We start from the raw sequence: 20,072 nt of genomic DNA on the forward strand, positions 1-20,072 counted from the left end.
CCAAATGACCTACTCCCCTTACTCCATTTTGATTATCTCTCAGTTGTACAGCAAGGAAAGCCTGTAGCTGCGTGCATACATCTGCCTTACTTCACTCACTGATTCAGGAGACCCTGCAGGGATTTCATTGGCAGAGCCTGGAACTTTGATGATGTGCTCTGGTAGGCCAGGGATTGGGAAGGTTACCTGAGGGATGGTTTGTGGGATAGAAGCTGTACAATTTTCAGCTCCTTTAAAAATTTCAGTGGGGCATTTTGGAAAGGAGCCAGCAACCCCTTCTGAGAAGCAGCACAGTCTAGTGGAAAAAGCCCCAGGCCTTGGAGTTCTAACCCCAGCTCCTCCCTTTGCCTGCTGTGTGAACTTGGGCAACTCACTCAACTTCTCTGAGCCTCAGTTTCCTCCACTGTGAAATGGGGATTCAAAACCAGCTCTCCCTCTTTCTTAAAACGGTGAGCTTCATGTTGGACAGGAACTATGTCCCGCTTGATTAATCTGTATCTACCCCAGTGCTTAGAACATAATTCTAAGTTCAAGCACATAGCAACTTTTTTGTGTGTTTGTTTTTTATGGTATTTGTTAAGAGCTATGTGCCAAGCACTTTTCTAAGAGCTGGGGTAGATACAAGGTAATCAGGTTGTCCCACATGGGACTCACACTCTCATTCCCCATTTTACAGATGAGGTAACTGAGGCACAGAGAAATTAAGTGACTTGCCCAAGGTCACACAGCAGACAAGTGGTGGAGCTGGAATTAGAACCCACATCCTCTGACTCCCAAGCCCGTGCTCTTTCCACTAAGCCACACAAACAAATCATAATAAAATCCTTCAGTTCCCGAGCCTTGTTCATGTTACTAAACTGTTACAAACCGTCTTACCCCCAGTACAATTACAAATCATCCACTGACAAGTGTGGGAGGAGGCTGGCTTGGCTTCTAAAGAGGAAGATGAGAGGGGCACAGCAGTTTTCAGCTGCCTTCATTACACATCACTGAACCACTCCACCTGGAAATCCTCTCCCGAGGGCCACTAACCCATTAGATCAAATGAGGTGTTTTGCTCAAACATGAGGCTAGATGAAAAATGTATAATTGTCCTTCTTAGTCAAAGACAACACCCTCTAGACTGTGACCTTGTTGTGGGCAGGAATATGTCTATTATTATACTATACTCTCCTAAGTGCTTAGTACAGTGCTTTGCACACAGTAAGCACTCAATAAATATGAATGAATGAATGAATGAACCACTGACGGTAAAGTATGCCTAAGAATGTGTGTATAGTTGAAAAGGCCAATATGTGGCCCATAGTCCCAGCTACATTGAGCTCACAAAATGGTTATCTCTCATTCTGGTGTTGTGCTTACTACTACTAATAATAATGATGGTATTTGTTAAGTGCTTACTATTCATTCATTCATTCATTCAATAGTATTTCTTGAGCGTTTACTATGTGCAGAGCACTGCACTAAGCGCTTGGGATGAACAAGTCAGCAACAGATAGAGACAGTCCCTGCCGTTTGATGGGTTTACAGTCTAATCGGGGGAGACGGACAGACAAGAACAATGGCAATAAATAGAGTCAAGGGGAAGAACATCTCGTAAAAACAATGGCAACTAAATAGAATCGAGGCGATGTACAATTCATTAACAAAATAAATAGGGTAATGGAAATATATACAGTTGAGCGGACGAGTACAGTGCTGTGGGGATGGGAAGGGAGAGGTGGAGGAGCAGAGGGAAAAGGGGAAAAAGAGGGTTTAGCTGCGGAGAGGTAAAGGGGGGGTGGCAGAGGGAGTAGAGGGAGAAGAGGAGCTCAGTCTAGGATAAGTGCTATTTTGGCAGCATCTAGAGCTGTTAACTTTTTGCCTCCTTTTCTCCAATATCGTTAGGAAACCACCCACCCCACAACCTTGAACCAACTGGATTGTTTATCCTCCAATTAGAAAGATGTGTGATTCTGGTTAGAGTCAAGCCTAGAAGAAGTTCTTCATTCAAGATTAAACCCAGCCCCTGCTGTTCAATGGTCACTGAAATGAGGTCTACAGAGTACTCAGGCATCTTCATTTCACTTTGTAACAATTTCTTTTATAGGATGTATTTAAGGGAGACCACTGCAAGGCAGGGTGGAGCAAAGGATGGCAGCATAGAGGGCAGAGCAAAATCATTATTGATTTATCAAAAGCGGTTTAGCTGTAATACTGAACAGAAAAATCAGTCTTATTACAAGCTATGTTAGGGGAGTCCTAAATAATGAATAAAAATTCACATCACAGATCATGCAAATATTCTGCTATTCACCAGTGAAGTGTCATTTTTAAAATCCCCAGAAGAAGTCCATGAAGACCATGTAATAGCCTGTGGCAGTGTCATGCAGTGTCACGGATTGCCTGATGGACTGAATGTAGTGGAGTTTAGAATAGTTTTTAATCTAGGTAGGGTGCCTTGGAACTCCGAAAAATAAATAGAATAGTTTTAGATAAGAGCCAATACAGTGTTAACATTTAACAGACTATGACCCTTGGCCTTTGTCTCTAGAGACCTTGACTGACTTGGAGTATTAGATTAAGTTTTTCTTTTATATTACAAAAGTCATGAATATTAGATGAATCCATACAATTCTTGAATATTGCATTTCATTTCTCCCACTCCAACCAATTAGGATCTACATTCTTCTATCTAGTATTAGGCTGCTACCAGCCTGGCAGCTGCCCCTGACTTGCGTCTCTGTCTCTACAATGGGAGTGGTGGGGGGAATCACAGAAGTGAAAGTTTAAACCCCGTTATCGCCAGCTCAGTTTAGAGAAGCAGTGTGACATAATGGATAGAGCACAGCTCTGGGAATAAGAAGGACCTGAGTTCTAATCCTGACTCCACAACTTGTCTGCTCTGTGATATTGGGCAAGTCACTTCACTTTTCTGTGCCTCAGTTACCTCACCTGTACAATGGGGATTAAGACCATGAGCCCCATTTGGGATTTGGACACAGTCCACTATGGTACAGTGCCTGGCACATAGTAAGCACTTAACAAAAATAAAATAAAAGTAAAAATCTCAGAATGTGGGGTCAGTAGCAGAGCCCAGGAGCTGTTAGAGTTGGTTAGAGTCAGAGTTAGGCCAGTTCTTTCCTAAGCCCCCAAGAAGCGGGCTTCAGAGACCCACTTTCACAATAGGGTTTCTAGAACCCCAGGCACATGATAGGGAACACCAAAGGAAGGGGCCTTATTTATGCTGTCCTCTGATTTGAAGATGAGGCTGTTTTTATAAATGTGAGTGTCTTCAGACACTCTATAACCCTATAACCCCAACCTACTCTTTGTACCTCAGTCTCGTCTATTTTACCACAGACTCCTTCCTCTGGCCTGGAACTCCCATTTCGTATCTGACAGACCACTCTCCTCATCTTCAAAATCCTCCTAAAGTCACATCCTTTCCAAGAGACAACCCCTGACTAAGCTCTCTTTTCCCCATCGCCCCTCCCCTCTATGTCTATGCACTTGGATTTTCCCCTCTTAGGCACTTGATAGTCACCCGACCCTCAGGCTCACAGCATTTATGTACATATCCTCACATTCTGCCATTTCTCCCATCTGTCTGTCTCTTCCGCTATACTGTAAGCTCCTTTTGGGCAGGGATTGTGTCTACCAACTCTACTGTATTATACTTTACCAAGTGCTTAGACAAGTGCTGTGCCCACAGTAAGCACTCAATAATTACCAGTGATTGACTGAGAAGTGGTGATTGTTTACCCTGAGTAGCATAAATATTTCTTACAAGATACAATGACCACTCTGGTCCCTTTAAGACTATCACTACCCAACCTACGTGACAGAGTCAGCTTGCTTTCTCGCCTGAGTTATGCTGAAGACAGAGCTTGAGAAGATGGAGCCAATTTGGTTTGGTCAGACTTTTGGCTTCAGCACCCTTCTCCCACTCAGGAGAAGGCTCGAAAAGACCTTCCTATGTGTGGACGGCAAGTGGGCCACTCAAGGGATCCTCTCCTCACAGCTCACCTGGCTGGGAGGCAGGTTCAGTTCCCTCTAACTCTGGAATGGCAATCAAATATGTTAAATGCTCATTACAGTGCTCTGCACTAAGTAAACACCCAATAAATACATCTGATTGATGGAAGCTGTATTACAGTGGCAGAATGGCATGGGGCCCCGTGCAGGGGCATAATGGGCTCCCACGGGGAGTTGAGGTGATGATACAACTCTTGCTAACTTTTCAGAGTCTTCAACATCTCCTGAATGTAACCCGGAGCTGGTCTGGTCCCCAACTTGTGCCCCTGATACCCTGTGGAGATGGACACACGGACAGAAGGAAGCCAAAGGACAGTTGACAGTTGAGTTCAGCAAGGCAGATCTCCAAAGGGGTCACACCTCAACCACAAGGTGAACCGATTTAGAAGCTCCAAAGGGGTCACACCTCAACCAGAAGGGAAACCAATTTAGAAGTATCGGTGCCAGCCAAAATGATTTGGTGTGCCAGTCTCTGGTAGTAGTGTGGGAGTTACCAATGCTTATTCTATTCCTTTTAACTTTCTGGCTTTGGTGTTGAAATATGTATTTCCTATTCTTTCAAATATAGTTATGGGTCACCCCTGAACCTTTTTTAAATCTACTTACTCTTTTGATAAAATGGTTGCATATGGTATTCATAATGCATCCATGTGTACAAACATACCCTGTCCCCTGCCACACACACACAATCTGAGTCTAATCCAAAGCAAAATGGTTTACAATTTCAACAGATGGTAAGAAAATACAGTCTCCATAATCGTGCAGTAAAAAAAAGAAACAAAACCCTCAAGTATGACTCTTTCCATAGAAAGCTCATTGCCGTTTTATAGAAGGTAATACTGGAGAATAATTGTGGCCATGGAATGTTAAATGATTTGGTATTTAGACTGTGTGAAAAAAATCAAGCCCGGATTTTAATTTGTGAGCCTGGAACATCATATGAGCATAAAAACCCTATGACCGAAAAAAACCAGAACTATACATTTTGCTTACGCATGAAAACTTAAGCGAGCCCCTACAACTCTGATAAAAACTTCCTGATTTTAAAACTTTAAAACTGATTTTAAAAACTTCCTGATTTGGTTTTACTTATTTGGCCTTCAGATTTTATGTTTAAACTCCCTGAGGTAAGATTAATGTTATGGGGACAGGTAGTGTGCCTTAAATGCATTTTGTATTTTGTGAATTGGGAAAATGTTATTTTCTTAAGACTTTATTAGTATTATCAGGAGGAAGTTTAACTTTAAAATAGGAAAGGAGCAACGATGTTTAATGCCAACTTAGATTTGGAGCATTGGACAGTGATCGCAGGCAGATTTCTTCCTGAGGTGTCTAAATATTAGCAAAAACTCAATATCATAAATAAATATTTTTAAATGGATGTGCATTCATATTTGTTCTGCATTATGTCCGTAACCTTGGAGTTATCCTTGACTTCTCTCTCTCATTCAACCCACACATTCAATCCATTACTAAATTCTTTCGGTTCCACCTTCATAACATAGCTAAAATCAGCTCTTTGCTCCCCTCCAAACTGTTGCCATGTTAATACAATCACTTATCCTATCCCACCTGCATTACTGCATCAGCCTTCTTGCTGACCTCCCAGCCTCCTGTCTCCCCCCACTCCAGTCCATACTTCTCTCTGCTGCCTGGATCAATTTTCTCTAAAAATGTTCAGGCCACGTTTCTGCACTCCTCAAGAAATTCCAGTGGTTGCCCATCCACCTCGGCATCAAACAAACACTTCTCACCACTGGTTTCAAAGCAGTCAATCACCTTGTCCCCTCCTACCTCACCTCACTACTCTCCTACTATAACCCAGCCCGTACACTTTGCTCCTTTAATGCCAACTATCTCACTGTACCTCTGTGTAGTCTATCTCACCGCCGACCCCTCATCCACGTCCTGCCTCTGACCTGGAATGACCTCCCTTCTTAAATCTGACAGGCAATTACTCTCCCCTGCTTTAAAGCCTTACTGAAGGCACATCTCCTCCAAGAGGCCTTCCCTGACTAAGCCCTCCCCTCTTCCTCTTATCCCACTCCCATCTGCATCACCCTGACCTGCTCCCTTTATTCATCTTCCCCTACCAGCCCCACAGCACTTATATACATATCTTTAATTTATTTATATTAATGTTCATCTCCCCCTCTAGACTGCTCATTGTGGGCAAGGAATGTGTCTGCTTATTGTTATACTGTACCCTCTCAAGTGCTTAATACAGTGCTCTGCACACAGGAAGCGCTCAATAAATACAACTGAATGCATAAATGAATTATTTATCATCCTTCGATATGAGAAGAGCTACACTGACCACATTTCAGCGAAGAAATCCTTCCTTTGAGATATTAATTTTTAACAATGAGTCAGTGGGCCATGGGCCATTTTGAGGAAAAGAACACAGCTGTTTTTCCTGGAAATGCATGTGTTTTCAAATGATGGGGCCTGTCAAAGGAATATCATAATTATCGTACATTAAGTGAACGACTTTAGGAGAAAGACATTTTCTCTTCCTCTTAGTTAAATAAATTTAGCCTAATGTGCTTGAGTGCCTGGATGCCATGGTGATAAAGAATAGAGAATTCAAAAATAAGGGATATAAAATATATAGGTAAATAGGGAAATGGAAAGCTTTCTTCGTAGAATGTTTGCTTTAAGTAGTTTTGTACTCCAAGAAGTTTTAAATAAAAAGTATCAAGTGGGAACAGTTTCCACCCCTCTTCCAATTTTATTCTTTGAGAATGAGCTTCATAGGAGGTGAAGGGTTCACTTCCTCGGCCCTCCTGGTAGAAACTAAGGAGGAGGATCTTCAAAGGATCAGTCATGCAAGAGTTAATTTCCTAGTAGACAGTCACAGAAATGTTGTCCTGAGTCATGCTGCTGCTTCTTAGTTGAATGGAGCACTTCAACCACTACAGTGACCACAACATCACCTTGATCTGCTGAGCTTGTCTATGAATGTGTGGGAAAAAAAAAAACCAGCCCACAAAAGGTTTTGTTCCATCAACCCTCTCCACTGGTTAGTGTCACGGTGATCATCAAGGATCGACAAAAATTGGAGGTCTGTTGCCTCTGCCAAGTTATACGTCGGCAGTGTCATCTTGAAACAGGACGACTACCTCATGACAGTGAGTTTCACCCACTGAATGGGTGGTTCAAGAAGCTGGTGTGACGGTCTCTTCTTTACTACAGAGATTGTATTCCCTTGTGCCGTCACACTTGTTCAACGAGTCGCTGGTACTGTATCTAATTCCTCCTCTTACTACCACGGCAATCCCAAAGAGGAAACTCACCATCCCTCTTCTGGGTGCTGCATGCAGTAATGAACTGTCCATCACTCCTGTTTCCCAGCACTCCATTGTTTGAGGAAGGGTTTCAAAGTTTTGTTTGTATGCTGCAAGTTGGCCTGGGTTGCGAAAAAACGACCTTGCGCAGCCCCACCCAAAGATAAACCCATGTCACGCCTCTGCTGATGGTCTCATACAGAACTTTTGTTTTTATGGGAAAGGTGAGGGGCATTTGGAGCTTCAGAGCAAAACTGTGCTGTTTTCATGCATGCACTTTCAAGGGTCTAAAGGTTTTAATGCTTTGCCAATCACCTAAACCATAGTGGCAAGAGTACGGGCTCGAGAGTCAGAGGATGTGGGTTCTAATCCCATCTCTGCCACTTGTCTGCTATGTGACATTGGGCGAGTCACTTAACTTCTCTGTGCCTCGGTTACCACATCTGTAAAAAGGGGATTAAGACTGTGACTCCCACATGAGACAACCTGATTACCTTGTATCTACCCCAGTTCTTAGAACAGTGCATAGCACATAGTAAGCGCTTAACAAATACCATAATTAATATTAGTCAGATATTTTTAAATCCCTTTATCCACTTTTGGGAGGCATTTATCCCTCAGACCTAAAGCAAGGATTCTCAATCTTCAACAATGAGGACAAGCTATCATTTCTAAGTCTCCCCGACATGTACTTTCTGTTCTATTTGCATAATCAGAAAAATAGATGCACGCAGTATTAGGTCAGACTAATCCATCCCAGAATTCTGTCTCTTGTGTCATCAAAAGAGGTTTGAAGCAAACTTACAATGGCTGCCCCTCTAGACAACCAACGTCATGATTAGGGAGGTAGCATTGATCATCCCTAATATTTTCATCTAATAGCCCATCATCCATAACTCTGTCTTCCTTGAGTCTATCTAAACTACACAACCTTTTTAACACCGCTATATTTTTCCTCTAATAACCCATTACCGACCTAATAGCTATTAATTTGTCCAAACCTTTCTTGATCCCAGTACCACTTTCTGTCTGCACAGCCTCTAGTGCTTTGAAAAAAAAAACACACCACCATTCCACATGTTTACAGCTTTTCTGGGTGAAGAGATATTTTGCATTGCTCTTTCACCAGACTCTCAGGTTTGCATCACTTGGTATTTTTCCTAATTAGATTTAACATTATTTTGTCATTTCTTGTCTTTCCCCTTTTTTATTTCTCAAAATTTTACCTACTTTCTCCAATTCCCCTTGGGCCTTGGGCACTCTGCACCAATCAAAGGCTGGGTCATGAACAAAGAAGTGTCAGCATGGGTGGTGGAAAGGGCCTGGGTCTGGGAGTCAGAGGACCTGGCTTTAGTGCCAACTTTGCCTTCATTTGATCTGTGATCTTGGGCAAATCTGGCTCTCAGTTTCCTCATCTGTACTATATAAAAGGGAAGGAGGGGACCTGCAGTTTGTGGGGGGAAGAAAACCCATAATCAGAAACTACTTGTGCAGGTAACAGAGAAAGTAGTACTCTATAGTAAGTCCCTAGAAATTCCACCTGGGCTTGCTAAAGTACGTGATTGTATTGTTCTATTAAAAATAAATATAACTGTTCTGGGACAATTAGGGAAATGATAGTAGTGACCCAACCCCTTGCCATTTAAAAGGGATGGAAAGAGTTCAACCTGGGGAAGAGGAGGAGAGCAAAGGAGAAGACTGGTGAAGCAGTGGAACTGAAGGGAAAAGTCCCAACCCAGGGGACTCCAAGGAACTCTCCCTGATGACCTCTCCACAGGCCGGGTGGTTGACTTAGCATTCCACCTTCTCCCCTTTGTTGAGGATAAAATTAAAATGGGGTGGGTGGGTGATTATTGTGGCAGAGGACTTACTTGCTGTCCCAAATACACTTTACACCCAGTCCTTCTATAATATGGAGGTTGTGTTCTTGCAGAACCCCACAGTAAGGGAATTACACATTGAAATACTACATGTCTGATGTCCCCCTTTTTTTGCACACAATCTATTTCTTCTGACCCTGTCATGTTGTATCCAGATTAGCCCCATTTTATTGGAAAAAATTTTCCCAAATTTTGCTGTTTCTAACCAAAATGCATTTTGAAAACATCCATTTTAGCAGAACTGATTGTACGATACGATATATATAATAGTAATCCCCTTATATTGGAAAGGGAGAGGGGACTTGGGAAAAAGCCTTTTATCTAAGGTAGCTCTCCGGAAAATATGAAGTTCGAGACAATATGATTTGAGAAAACTGGATTTCTTAATGTTATTCACATATCATGTGCAATTAATTACTTTCTGAATATTCTAGAACACACTTGTCTTTCCTGTACTGTTACTATGGCCGAATGGTCAGCGGCAATGATTCAAAAGCTAAACTAAATTATTCAAGGCAACAGTAGCAGATATCTTAGCACCTCAGTTGGCAAGAAATGCAGGCTCTTTGTTAAGAAAGGAATTTAAAAGGCAGAGGATAAAGCTGGGATTGGAAAGAAAATTCTCTCATAAAGAAGCCGTGAAGCTTCTTCCTGAGGCATCAGGACATACTGTTTTCTTTTTTTTTTTTTTGGTTGGAGATGCTAAAGAAGTTCATGGAGTAAAGTGAAGAGGAATTAAAAGGCCAAGTTGAAAATCATTTAAAAACCTGGAAAAAATGACTTCCACTCGACACGGGTATCTGGTTTAACCAGCCCCTCTCTCAAGAAAAGGTGGTACCGATTGCTCTTCCCTCTGAGGCCTGAACGGGAACTGCTGGTGGGGGGCCACTCCTCAGTTGGCTTTCCTAAGACTTGGCTAGTTCCATTAGATCCGTGCTGAAAGTCCAGCACCCAGAGCAATGATCAATTATGGTTTTGCTTTCAGAGAATATAGGAAACTCTCCAACTCCTGGCATCAAGACCAGGGGAATAAGATTTTTTTTCCCTCACCATACAGCAGAGTTTCGGACAGACTGTGGTCAGAAAAAGGAATTGGATCAGGGTTAATTCCTGCAACAGATGCTTTCAGGGTCCATGAAACATCTGCAGCCTTTCCAACTGGACCGAGAGTTGTGCATACCTGATGGGCAGGGCTGGCTTGGCGGAGGCAATTTCGGTTCCACAGATTTCTGTACTTCTTCAGAAATGTACTTGGAAAGCTCTTTCCCAAGATAGGTTACCTAGTCGTTTTCAAAAACAAAATTGCAAGACCATAAGAACTCCCTGGGACAAAGAGACCCATTTCTTCATCTGCAAATTTGTTAACTGCACAGTCATAGCGCTCTATAAATAATGCATACTGAAACCTTAAGTCAATGCGTTCTGAAAAATACAGACTCTTACATTATTAGAATGGAACTGAAGGCTAACGTCTAGATGTGAGCGTGGGGATGTACTCTTGCCTGTTTGTGAACTTGGGTTACACCACTTAGCTCAGAGGGCAGCAGAGCTAGGTATGATGGCAGATGAGATGGCTTGGCAGGAGCAGTAGTAATAGAGAAGCAGCATGGCTCAGTGGAAAGAGCACGGGCTTAGGTTTCAGAGGTCATGGGTTCTAATCCTACTCCGCCACCTGTCAGCTATGTGACTTTGGGCAAGTCACAACTTCTCGGTGTCTCAGTGACCTCATCAGTAAATGGAGATTAAGACGGTGAGCCTCACATGGGTCAACCTGATGACCCTGTATCAACCCCAGCACTTAGAACAGTGCTCGGCACATAGTCAGTGCTTAACAAATATCAACATTGCTATTATTATTATGAGTGGTACGTTATGGTAACTGGTAGATTCTTGCAGGTGAAATGCAGGCATGGACCTCTCCAATTTAGAATGGTCCAGGAGATGTTCTGTCACCCTGGGTCACAGCTGGCTCAGGGGGCCCTTACGAGATACGGGGAAGTACCGGGATAGTTCCACTTCTGGTTCCACCAATGGTCCATCCAGCCCTGAATTCTGCTTGGAGATTAGGGTCCTACAATTTGCTATCTCTAACTTTTCCTTCTGCAGCCCTCCCTTTCCTTCTAGTAACCCATTATGGACTGCTCTCCCTGGAATTTATGCTTTTCGACCCCCTGATATGTACAATTTCCTTTGGGGATGGACTCAGCCGCTCCAAAATGAAACAATCCCCTGGATCCCACCCAATCTAGACCCAACCCCCTGGGGTTGCTCTGAAATCAGAGATGGTGAGCATCTTCTTTGGAGCCTCCAAACTCTGTGAGGGGAAAGCAAGAGTCTTTCACCTGGCAGTGTGGTGTGGCCTCTAGCGCCTCATTCCCTTTTGTATTCCCACAAGCACTTAGTACAGTGCACTGACCTCAGTAACTGCTCAATAAATATCAATGATTGACTGTTCATAATCCATAATTTAATATCTGTCTCCTCCGCTAGACTGTAAGCTCCTTGTGGGCAAGGAATGCGCCTACCAAATCTGTTCTACTGTAATCTCCCAAGTACTTAATACAGTGCTCTGTACATGGTAAGTGCTCTGACCTGCACCCAGAATGATTGACTTGCACCCAGAAAAGCACAATGAACCCTGCTCTGGGAAAGCCATGGATGATCTCATAGTAAGTGCTCAGTAAATATGACTGAATGAATGAAAGATCTAGACCCATCACATTTTTCCCTATGCCTCCCTTTTGCTCTGGAGTCAGAACATGTAGGCAAAAAAGTATCAAGTTTTGGACTCCACTAATGTGCCGTGGATCATATTTGAATATTAGTTATTATTATTATTGAGCTCAATTTCCTAGCCTGACCCCAATTCCTCCTTTGCCAGGCCTCTGCAGGCCTTTCCCAAATCCGAGCATTTCATTTCTAACCAGAGGTGTCTGAATGTCATATTGATTACTGAGCATTTGGGGGTAAATGCATGTGAGAAACCCAAGTTTCTGAATGCAAGTCCCCCCCCCCGAGTCCTTCTGTTCCCTGCCCCTGACCCAGCGCAAACCACTATATTTTTATACAATTATCCTCCATTCTGCTCACATCAAATTGGGCCTATATAAGTCTTGCCAAAAGAAAAATAGAGGTGGGGGCCAGAAATAGGCTTGAGCTGGAGCAGAGCCTAGAATTTGGGTCTCTGTAGTGCTTTCTACCTTTCTGACTTCAGATAGAACCAATAGTAATTCGACATGAGGAAGTTCTATTTCTTTTGTTGAGAAACAAAGTGATGCAAAGCAGAGGCTATATCTAAAATTTCTTGAAACCTCACTCCCTTGCTCAAGTGTGCTGGAAAATTGAGTCTGATTAATACTGTCAGACCTGAGCTACCTCTAAACGTAGTTTTCACTGACAGATTTGAGTACTTTCCCATATCCATCTTTCCATTCACAGTTTGTATTAAGCCCTTGGAAAAGTACATTAAAACAGGGTTAGTAGACATGTTCCCTGTCCACAACGAGATTACAGTCTCTTCTTCTTCCCATCTGTAATTTATTTTGTACTTGCCTCCCCTCTAGACTGTAAACTCCTCAATGGAAGAGAAGCATCACCGCCTAGTGGAATGAGCATAGGCCTGGGTGTCAGAAGACCTGGGTTCTAATCTCAGGTCCATCACTTGTCTGTTGTATGATCTTGGTACAATCATTTAACTTCTCTGTGCCTGAGTTCTCATTCGCCCTTCTACTTGGACTGTAAGCCCCAAGTGGGACAGGGCCTGTGTCCAACCTAATTAACTTGTATCTACCCCAGGACTTAGAACGGCACTTAGAACAGAATGAATGAACAGTATTTGACACACAGTAAGTGCTTAACAAATACCCCCCTGCCAAAAAAGACAGATGTTTTCTAACTCTAATGTAATTTCTCAAGAATTTAGTATGGTGCTCAGAATTTAGTGGGCACTCAAATATTATTATTGATTGATGGATTCCCTGCTGCTGCTGCAGAAACCCTGCTGGGAACCCAGCCCTTAGGCCTGAGCCTGATGGAAAAGAGAGTGGTGGGGTTCCTCTGAGACTGTGTTTTCCCCAGCAAATGCACACCTCCACTTGCCCTCTTCCCTGGGCCATCAGTCACCTGGAGAGCAGGAATCCAAAAATTTTTCCAAATGTCCAAGTTTTTTGAGGGGTGATGAGCACAGATTTCATCTGGTCATTTTCAGAGATGGTTTTGAAGGAGTAAAGCACAATACGAATAAGGATTATGGATTGCGGAAGGGAAAGTTTCCCCTTTATACATTTGCTAATATTCAGCATAAAGGATCCAAAAGTTCATGTTCTTTGAATCCTCTGCATTTGTTAAGGATATCCAAACATCTGAATCCCTGAAACAGGTCCATGCTCTTTAGGGACTGAACTACTTCATTTTAAAAATAACAACAATAATAATGATAATAATTAGATTTGTTAAGTGCTTACTATGTGCCAAGCACTGTTCTAAGTACAGGGGAAGATATGAGATATTCAGGTTCGACACAGTCCCTGTCCCACAAGGGGCATACAGTCTAAGAAGAGGGAGTAGGATTAAATCTCCATTTTACAGATGAGGAAACTGAGGCACAGAGAAGTGGAGTAACTTGCCCAAGGTCACACAGCAGACGAATGATGGAGCCAGGATTAAAACCCATGTCCTCTGACTCCCAGGCCTGGGTTCTTTCCACTATTCATTCAATAGTATTTATTGAGCACTTACTATGTGCAGAGCACTGTACTAAGTGCTTGGAATTAGACTGTAAGCCCGTCGATTAGACTGTAAGCCCGTCGATTAGACTGTAAGCCCGTCAAACGGCAGGGACTGTCTCTATCTGTTGCCGACTTGTTCATCCCAAGCGCTTAGTACAGTGCTCTGCACATAGTAAGCACTCAATAAATACTATTGAATAAATACTATTGAACAAGTCGGCAACAGATATAAACAGTCCCTGCCGTTTGACAGGCTTACAGTCTAATCGGGGGAGACGGACAGACAAGAACAATGGCAATAAATAGAGTCGAGGGGAAGAACATCTCGTAAAAACAATGGCAACTAAATAGAATCGAGGCGATGTACATTTCATTAACAAAATAAATAGGGTAACGAAAATATATACAGTTGAGCAGACGAATACAGTGCTGAGGGGATGGGAAGGGAGAGGGGGAGGAGCAGAGGGAAATGGGGGGAAAAGAGGGTTAAGCTGCGGAGAGGTGAAGGGGGGGTGGTAGAGGGAGTAGAGGGAGAAGAGGAGCTCAGTCTGGGAAGGCTTCTTGGAGGAGGTGAGTTTTAAGTAGGGTTTTGAAGAGGGGAAGAGAGTCAGTTTGGCGGAGGTGAGGAGGGAGGGCATTCCGGGACCGCGGGAGGACATGGCCCAGGGGTCGACGGCGGGATAGGCGAGACCGAGGGACGGCGAGGAGGTGGGCGGCGGAGGAGCGGAGCGTGCAGGGTGGGCGGTAGAAAGAGAGAAGGGAGGAGAGGTAGGAAGGGGCAAGGTGATGGAGAGCCTCGAAGCCTAGAGTGAGGAGTTTTTGTTTGGAGCGGAGGTCGATAGGCAACCACTGGAGTTGTTTAAGAAGGGGAGTGACATGCCCAGATCGTTTCTGCAGGAAGATGAGCCGGGCAGCGGAGTGAAGAATAGACTGGAGTGGGGTGAGAGAGGAGGAAGGGAGATCAGAGAGAAGGCTGACACAGTAGTCTAGCCGGGATATAACGAGAGCCCGTAGCAGTAAGGTAGCCGTTTGGGTGGAGAGGAAAGGGCGGATCTTGGCGATATTGTAAAGGTGAAACCGGCAGGTCTCGGTAACGGATAGGATGTGTGGGGTGAACGAGAGAGACGAGTCAAGGATGACACCGAGATTGCGGGCCCGAGAGACGGGAAGGATGGTCGTGCCATCCACGGTGATAGAGAAGTCTGGGAGAGGACCGGGTTTGGGAGGGAAGATGAGGAGCTCAGTCTTGCTCATGTTGAGTTTTAGGTGGCGGGCCGACATCCAGGTGGAGACATCCCGGAGGTGGGAGGAGATGCTAGCCTAAAGGGAGGGGGAGAGGACGGGGAGGAGATGTAGATCTGCGTGTCATCTGCGTAGAGATGGTAGTCAAAGCCGTGAGAGCGGATGAGTTCACCGAGGGAGCGAGTGTAAATGGAGAACAGAAGAGGGCCAAGAACTGACCCTTGAGGAACTCCAACAGTTAAAGGATGGGAGGGGGAGGAGGCTCCAGCGAAGGAGACCGAGAATGACCGGCCAGAGAGGTAAGAGGAGAACCAGGAGAGGACGGAGTCCGTGAAGCCAAGGTGAGATAAGGTATGGAGGAGGAGGGGATGGTCGACAGTGTCAAAGGCAGTGGAGAGGTCAAGGAGGATTAGAATGGAGCAGGAGCCATTGGATTTGGCAAGAAGGAGGTCATGGGTGACCTTAGAGAAAGCAGTCTCGGTAGAGTGGGGATGGAAGCCAGATTGGAGGGGTCTAGGAGAGAATGGGAGTTAAGGAATTCTAAGCATCGATTGTAGATGACTCGTTCTAGGATTTTGGAAAGGAAGGGTAGTAGGGAGATAGGGCGATAACTGGAGGGGGAAGTGGGGTCAAGAGTGGGTTTTTTTAGGATGGGGGAGACGTGGGCATGTTTGAAGGCAGAGGGGAAGGAGCCAACTGGAGATTGAGTGGCACTACGCCATGCTACTTCCTCAATGCCTTGTCACCAGGCAGCTATTGGTTGCCACATATCACCCATGGAAGTCTTTGAATAGACAGATTAAGTTAAAGTTACAGACACATTTAGGCTGTGGGATGAAGCAATTACAAGGTATCACTAGCTTGCAAAAAAAAGGGAAGGGTGTTTGGGGGCTCTTTTATATAGTCTCGTCTCAGACATTCCAAGGGAAAAAAAAAAAAACGCCCAGTATTCACAGGTTTATTTAAAGATCATCGTGACACAAAAAGGCATCTTATCCGAGAAGTGTATCTCAGGTGAAAAATGCATTTGAAAAGAACTCTGAAGATGAAAATTGATGTAGTGTGGGGGGAGCAAGGACGAGGCCTGCCCCTAGAAGGAGGAACAGCCAGATTCAGAGGGAGGGCAGATGTTCTCTGGGTAACAGCCAGATATTTCTGTTGGGAGAATGGATTCACCTTCCTGAAGGCCAACAGAAAACAAGCTTCCCTAATAATAATAATAATAATGATAATTATGATATTTGTTATGTGATTACTATGTGCCAGGCACTGTTCTAAGTGCTGGGTAGATACAAGATAATTGGGCTGATACAGTCCCTGTCCCACATAGGGTTCTCAGTCTTAATCCCCATTTTACAGATGACGGAACTGAGGCACAGAGAAGCGAAGTGACTTGCCCAAGGCCACACAGCAGACAAGTGGTGGAGCTGGAATTCGAAGCCATGACCTTCTGACTCCCAGGCCCTTGCTCTATCCACTAGGCCATGCTGCTTCCCTACCAGCTGGCCAAGGAGAGAGAGAACCTGTGCCGTCAGCTGCTAGACTCTGGCCGTGCGGCTGTGACGGAAAGCAGATTCACTGAGCCCATTTTTGTGGGTGGCAGCCGATTCCAGCTATGTAGCATCCTCTGGGCCAAGAGAAATGTCGTATCTAAGTGGCTGGCCGTTCTTCACTGGGACATCCTGAGACAGAGGTCATGGGTTCGAATCCCAGCTCTGCCACCTGTCAGCTATGTGACTGTCGGCAAGTCGCTTTACTTCTCTGGGCCTCATTTCCCTCATCTGTAAAATGGGTATGAAAACTGTGAGCCCCATGTGGGACAACCTGATCACCTTGTATCCTCCCAGCGCTTAGAACAGTGCTTTGCATATAGCAAGCGCTTAACAAATACCACCATTATTAAATGCCCTAGCGCAGTGACACTACAGGAGGTCCAGCAAGTGATTGAGGAGAGGCTGACTCACCCCTCACCATCTTGAGTAGAAGAGCTTGGGGCCAGGCCCAGTCTGAGCCAAGGAACTGTACCTCCCATACTTGGCCAGAAAGCCAGTTGGCAGGGTTGTCCCACGGCAGTGTGGGGCCCAGGACAATGTACTGTGAGGCTCTCACTTCTAGGCTTGGTCCCCAGAGAGAGAAGAGAGGTTAAGCACTGGAATTCCCAACCGATGTAGCCATTCCACTCCTCAAACTGCTTCCCCTCCACCTTTGCTTCTGGGACCTGATTTGGTCCCATGGCTCCTGGGCTGGGAGACGAGTGTGGTATGTAGTACCCATAACAGGTCCTGTTTCCTGGGCTTGATGGAGTCTGACCTCATTCTTGATTCTATTTATTTGCTATTGTTTTAATGAGATGTTCTTCCCCTTGACTCTATTTATTGCCATTGTTCTTGTCTGTCTGTCTCCCCCGATTAGACTGTAAGCCCGTCAAAGGGCAGGGACTGTCTCTATCTGTTGCCGACTTGTACATTCCAAGCGCTTAGAACAGTCCTCTGCACATAGTAAGCGGTCAATAAATACTATTGAATGAATGAATTCTCCTGGGGAATGCGGTCCCCTTGAGAGGCAGTGTGGTCTTGCGGAAAACCACGGGACTAGAAGTCAAGAGATCCGGATTCTAGGCCCAGCTCTGCCACTGGTCTGTTGGGTGATCTTGGGCAAGTCACCGAACCTCTCTGTGCCTCAGTCTCCTCATCTTTAAAATGGTGATGATACACATTCTCCCTGCCTCTTAGACTGTGAGCCCGTGTGGAATGACTGTGTGCATCAGATCTGATTATTGTGAATCTCCCCCAGCACTTGGTGTCTGGCACATAATTACTATTGCTAATATTTTCACCGTTCATTGTTATTTTATTATTATTACTATTATTACCACCATTTGGAGATGGGACTTGAAATACCAGCAAGAGCCCAGAGACCTCCACAGATCTCAAGTTTAAGGAAGCCAACAGAGTAATCTCACACATTTTTCCAGCAGCCCTTTTTCCTTGTGCTCATGGGTCAGAATTGGCTCCAACTGTTCTTACAACCAATCAATCCACCCAGTGGTCACATAACTGGTATCCAGACTGTACAGCGTATAATCTCACCCTTGTTTGAGAGAATACATTTCCTTAAGAAACTGTTGAAGAAAAGGGACTCCCTACCTTATTCCATACGTACTTCCAGGTCACAGATATATTACTTCCTAGGAGTTGTTTAATCCAGGCAATGGGGCTGATATAAATATTTCCGCTCTCATCCTTCACCTTTCCATTGGGCAAAATACTGGCTTTGTAACTGAGGTTCTAAAGTGAAAAAAAAGAATGAGAGGTTAACAAAAATTATCTTTTGGGTGAAAGAAACAACATTCTGAAATCCTGTTCCAGCTAAATTGGAGCAGCTACGGTGGCTAATTTTGTATCTTGCCTTTGCAGCCAATTATATCTGGTCATGGGGGGACAGTGGTTGCGCGATAATGGAAAACCACGTTTTAAAGAATAGTGCCAACTTCACTGTTCCCACACACCAAACCTTTCACCACAGCTGCTAGAAAAAAGCCAGTGACCTGGGTTTACCTCCTTGATTTCCCCCTATTCCTTCTGGTGAAGGTGCTAATGAGCAGGGCAGTATCTAGGAGGGATGCCACCAGAGGGAGAGAGAGGAATAGGAAGGACCTGGATAATTCACTAACTGGATAATCTACCCCTGAGAATAGTAGTAGGAATAATAATGATGATAATAACAATAGCATTTTAAGTGCTATGTTCTGTACTAAGCGCTGGGCTTACAAACATACAATACGATCAGATTTGAAAGCTCCCGTGCCACCTGTGTCTCAAAGTCTAAAGGGAGGAACGGGGGGTGAGGAAGAAAACAGGTATTTAATCTCCATTTCCCAGATGAAGAAACTGATGAGATGAGATTCAAATGCATTTAATGCTCTTAAGAAGATGTAATCAATTCTGCCAGAAAGCATGCTTTCATGACATGCTTTATCTAGAAGGCAATATAGTCTTTCAAGTACCTCTGTTAATTGCAGTCTCACAAAAAAGCAACACACTAAAATGATTAGGGTATGTGCCTTGGGGCCTAAATCAGAGGGAGTCAAATGGGGCTGGGGCCAAGTTGAAGGGAATCCAAGAACCATCCTGGAAGGGATAGGGACTGGCCTGGAGCTTGGCCTAGTGGATAGAGCCCGGGCCCGGGAGTTAGAAGGACCTGGGTTCTAATCCCGGCTTTGCCACTTGTCTGCTGTGTGACCTTGGGCAAGTCACTTCACTTCTCTGTGCCTCAGTTCCCTCATCTGTCAAATGGGAATTAAGACTGTGAGTCCCATGTGATACAGGGACTGTGTCCAACCTAGTTACCTTGTATCTACTCCAGTGCTTAGTACAGTAAGCACTTAACAACTACCATAAAAAAAGCAACCCAGGCGTTGCTCACGAAGGGAAAAGGGAAGGGAATAGGACTACAGGGTGTGAGCTAAATAGGCCCTACCACAATCAATCAATGGTCTTTATTGAGCTCTTACTATGTGCGGAGCACTGTACTAAGCACTTGGGAGAGTACAACAGAATTAGCAGACACGTTCCCTGCCCATACCGAGCTTAGAGACAGCTTGGAAGGAAGGAAATGGTTAGGGATTGGCAGGGCCAGGCAAATGCCCTGGCCCCACTATTTACCCGCTTCCTTTCCTCTCCCACCGCTGTGTGGTCCAGCGGAGTTGCCAGTGGGAGAACCAAATCGGTCTTCAGGGTCAATGGTTCATGAGCATGGTCTGGTGAGAGATGTAGGGCAGGGGGGTTGAGAAGTGAAAATACTACACCGTAACTGTCATCTCGTCCCACAGACTGACAGCTCTGAACTACCCAATTTGCCCTGGGCCCAGGTCTGCTTTGGAATGGTCCTAGAGATTGGTGACTCACTCCCTCATGGCT

At 44.6% G+C, this 20,072-nt stretch overlaps 1 protein-coding gene across 1 annotated transcript in view; it reads right to left on the reverse strand.

Annotated features, from left to right (window-relative positions):
- The window catches only part of ANKRD31 (ankyrin repeat domain 31), a 96,499-nt gene that overhangs the window by 1,282 nt on the left and 75,145 nt on the right, over positions 1 to 20,072 (reverse strand). Inside the window, exons 23-24 of the mRNA XM_029073141.2 lie at positions 18,300 to 18,440; positions 10,365 to 10,464 (exon numbers count right to left, since the gene is read on the reverse strand). Coding sequence (XP_028928974.1) covers positions 10,365 to 10,464; positions 18,300 to 18,440 — 241 coding nt within the window. The remainder of the gene's footprint in view (positions 1 to 10,364; positions 10,465 to 18,299; positions 18,441 to 20,072) is intronic.

This window comes from Ornithorhynchus anatinus, chromosome 1 (assembly GCF_004115215.2).
Source record: "Ornithorhynchus anatinus isolate Pmale09 chromosome 1, mOrnAna1.pri.v4, whole genome shotgun sequence".
Taxonomy (NCBI): Eukaryota; Metazoa; Chordata; class Mammalia; order Monotremata; family Ornithorhynchidae; genus Ornithorhynchus; species Ornithorhynchus anatinus.